Below are 2628 nucleotides of genomic sequence, written 5' to 3' on the forward strand. Positions count from 1 at the left end.
CTTCTTCTAATTTATTTATATAAATGAAAGTTAACATTTCTTTTGATGTGGCTTTTTTCAAACTTTTGTCAACTGTCAAAGCGTGATGCTTAAAACTTTCTTTTTCAAGTTGAATTTTTCAATGTTGAGATCAGCTGAGTATATATTTGTCAATTATTCTGCTTTAAATTTTAGATCTGTTATCTGCATTTTTTCAATTTTAACACCACTCAAAAATCCAAACATGCTGTTTACATTATTCAAAACTTCAAATCTGTCACTAAGTTCTGTAATCATCCAGTCAATGATTTCTAACATTGCCACATAGTACACATTTTCAACACTTGCATGAGCTTCACTGTTACACAACTCATCGGCCAATTTTTTTTTCTTTCTTGGTTCCTTTTCTGAAGATGTTACATTATTCATTTTTGCTAACAATCTACTGTTAATTTGGTTTAGCCAAATTTTCAAATCTCATTTTTGTTATGAAACACCTTTCTGAATCAGAAAAAATTTTGTGGCCATGAACCAAGATCACTGAAATTAAAAAGGAACTTGGATGTCTTCTGAATACTAGTTGTGGGATCTGATCGAGATAGCAATTCTTCTACAGTTGCATTTGTAGGATTGAGGTTGAACTAAAAAACATTATCCTTGTTCTCTTCTTTAGCTGCCATGTTATCTAAAATATTAAAAATCAGCATTATAAACAAAATAAACATAATATGTTATTTTTTAATTTTTTTTAAATATAACTTATTTAAAGTTAGGTTTGGTTGAGATAATATTTCTTCAACAGCTTCATTTTCTTCACTGGAAGGACTGAGGTTCAAACAAAAAACATGTTCTGTGCTCTCATTTTTTTTAGCTTTCATTTCACCTAAAATATTAAAATTATGGATTAAACAGCTGGTTGAGTTTAGCTTTATAAAGTTTAGCTTTATATTCATCAGATTGTTTTTTGTCCTCATCTGGTTTTTCTTTTTCTGAATTTTCAGTGGAATTTTTCGCAGCTTTAGAGATAAATTTAGCAGGCTCTTTAATTTCCTTTTGTTTTTTGGCAATGTCCAATGTCCTGCTTTTCTTTGGTTCAGCTGCAGTTGTTTCTTTCCCTCCCCTTGAAGAATCCCTGCTGTGAAAATCCTTTGGTGCTGTTGATAGTTTGCTTGGTAATTTTTTAGCTGCTGGCGTTTGATGTGGTTCTTTAGCATTTGCCAAAACATCAAGTGAGGAAGTTTTTTTTTCAATGTGTTACTGATTTTTTTAGCAACAGGCTATACGGAAGACTTTGAAGAATGGCCCATAGAATGTGGTATTGAGCCTTCTGAAGCAGATATATGATTTGAAAATGAGTTAGGAATGTTTGAAACAAATTTAGACCTTCTTGAACTTGGTTATGATAACTCTATCATTTTTTCTGCCTGGTTTCGTTTGGTTTCAGCACTACGAGATCTCTGTTCTTTAATAAAAGTACTGAGAGCTGTTGGTGAAGAAGATCTGTTTCTTTGACAGACTGGGAGATGTTGTTCATTGAACATATCTGTAGTGCTATGACATAATGAGATTCTCAATTGGAATGCAACTGTTGGTTGAGTTGGTTGCAACTGTTCATTTCACCTAAAATATTAAAATTATGGATAAAATATAAATTTTAAAATATCCAAAGTTTGAAAAATTCTTAAATTTAACTTTTATTATATATTATTAATTCATCGCTTATGCATTGAATTTAAAATTTATTATCAAATTCCAAATTAATGAAATTTGAAAAAAAATTATTTTAGTCAGATGGAAGCATAATTAATTCACATTGTTCATAATGTTCCAATTTTCAATTAATATTAAATTAATTGAATAATAAAAAATTGTTTACCTGATTTTTCTTCTGAGCCGTTTTTATCACAAATATTAGATTTGCTAAATAACGTTTCTAATTTTGGCGTTAGTGACAGCGTATCTCTTTCTTTTTTTGTTTTTCTTTAGTAATTTATCTCTGTATTCGGTTCCACTAAGTTTTTTTCTGCCATCCATTTTATTTTCAAACACGAAAACGAATAAAAATAAACTAACAAAATATTTTCGCGGCGTGAATTTAATTCAAAATGGCGTGTCTGCAAAACTCAAATAAGCAAAAGATTACAAATAAAATAAAGAATCCGTTTTTAATATTTGCGTTTGTATTATAATGTTTATATATATAAAAAAACCATTAAAAATAGAATATAAAAAAGTAATACAAAAAAATCAAATTTACTTTGATCTAAATTTTGACAAATGAAAATAACTTTTTTAATTTTTTAAAACTTCTCAAACTTTGCCGTCCCTGAAATTTGCCACCCAGGACGCTTGCCTCCTTTGCCCCCCCCACCCTAGTTCCGGGCCTGCGCCCAACTCTCACATTCAACACCAATTCTCATCCTTTCAATTCAATAGAATCCAAACCAGATCCAGCTTGTTTGGTCCGTGGTACTGGGCCTGGCACGTAATAGACATTCTCAAAAGACTCTCCACACAGAGCTGGTTTGTTCATCACGTAATTTTGACTTGGCGTGATTTCCATTTTTTTGCAATTAAGTGATTTTTATAGACTTATTTTTTGTAAAATGGTCATTAGTATGATAATAAGTCAGATAGACATTAGATTAG

General features: G+C 30.4%; 1 protein-coding gene across 1 annotated transcript; it reads right to left on the minus strand.

The window, feature by feature from the left end:
- Positions 1–876: 876 nt before the first annotated feature.
- Positions 877–2512, minus strand: HELRODRAFT_172644 (hypothetical protein; the record flags this gene model as incomplete). Its single annotated transcript, XM_009019308.1, has 2 exons — positions 877–1166; positions 2425–2512. 2 exons carry the CDS (start codon positions 2510–2512, stop codon positions 877–879), a joined length of 378 nt encoding a protein of 125 aa, XP_009017556.1.
- Positions 2513–2628: the final 116 nt, after the last annotated feature.

This window comes from Helobdella robusta (assembly GCF_000326865.2).
Source record: "Helobdella robusta unplaced genomic scaffold HELROscaffold_24, whole genome shotgun sequence".
Lineage (NCBI taxonomy): Eukaryota > Metazoa > Annelida > Clitellata > Rhynchobdellida > Glossiphoniidae > Helobdella > Helobdella robusta.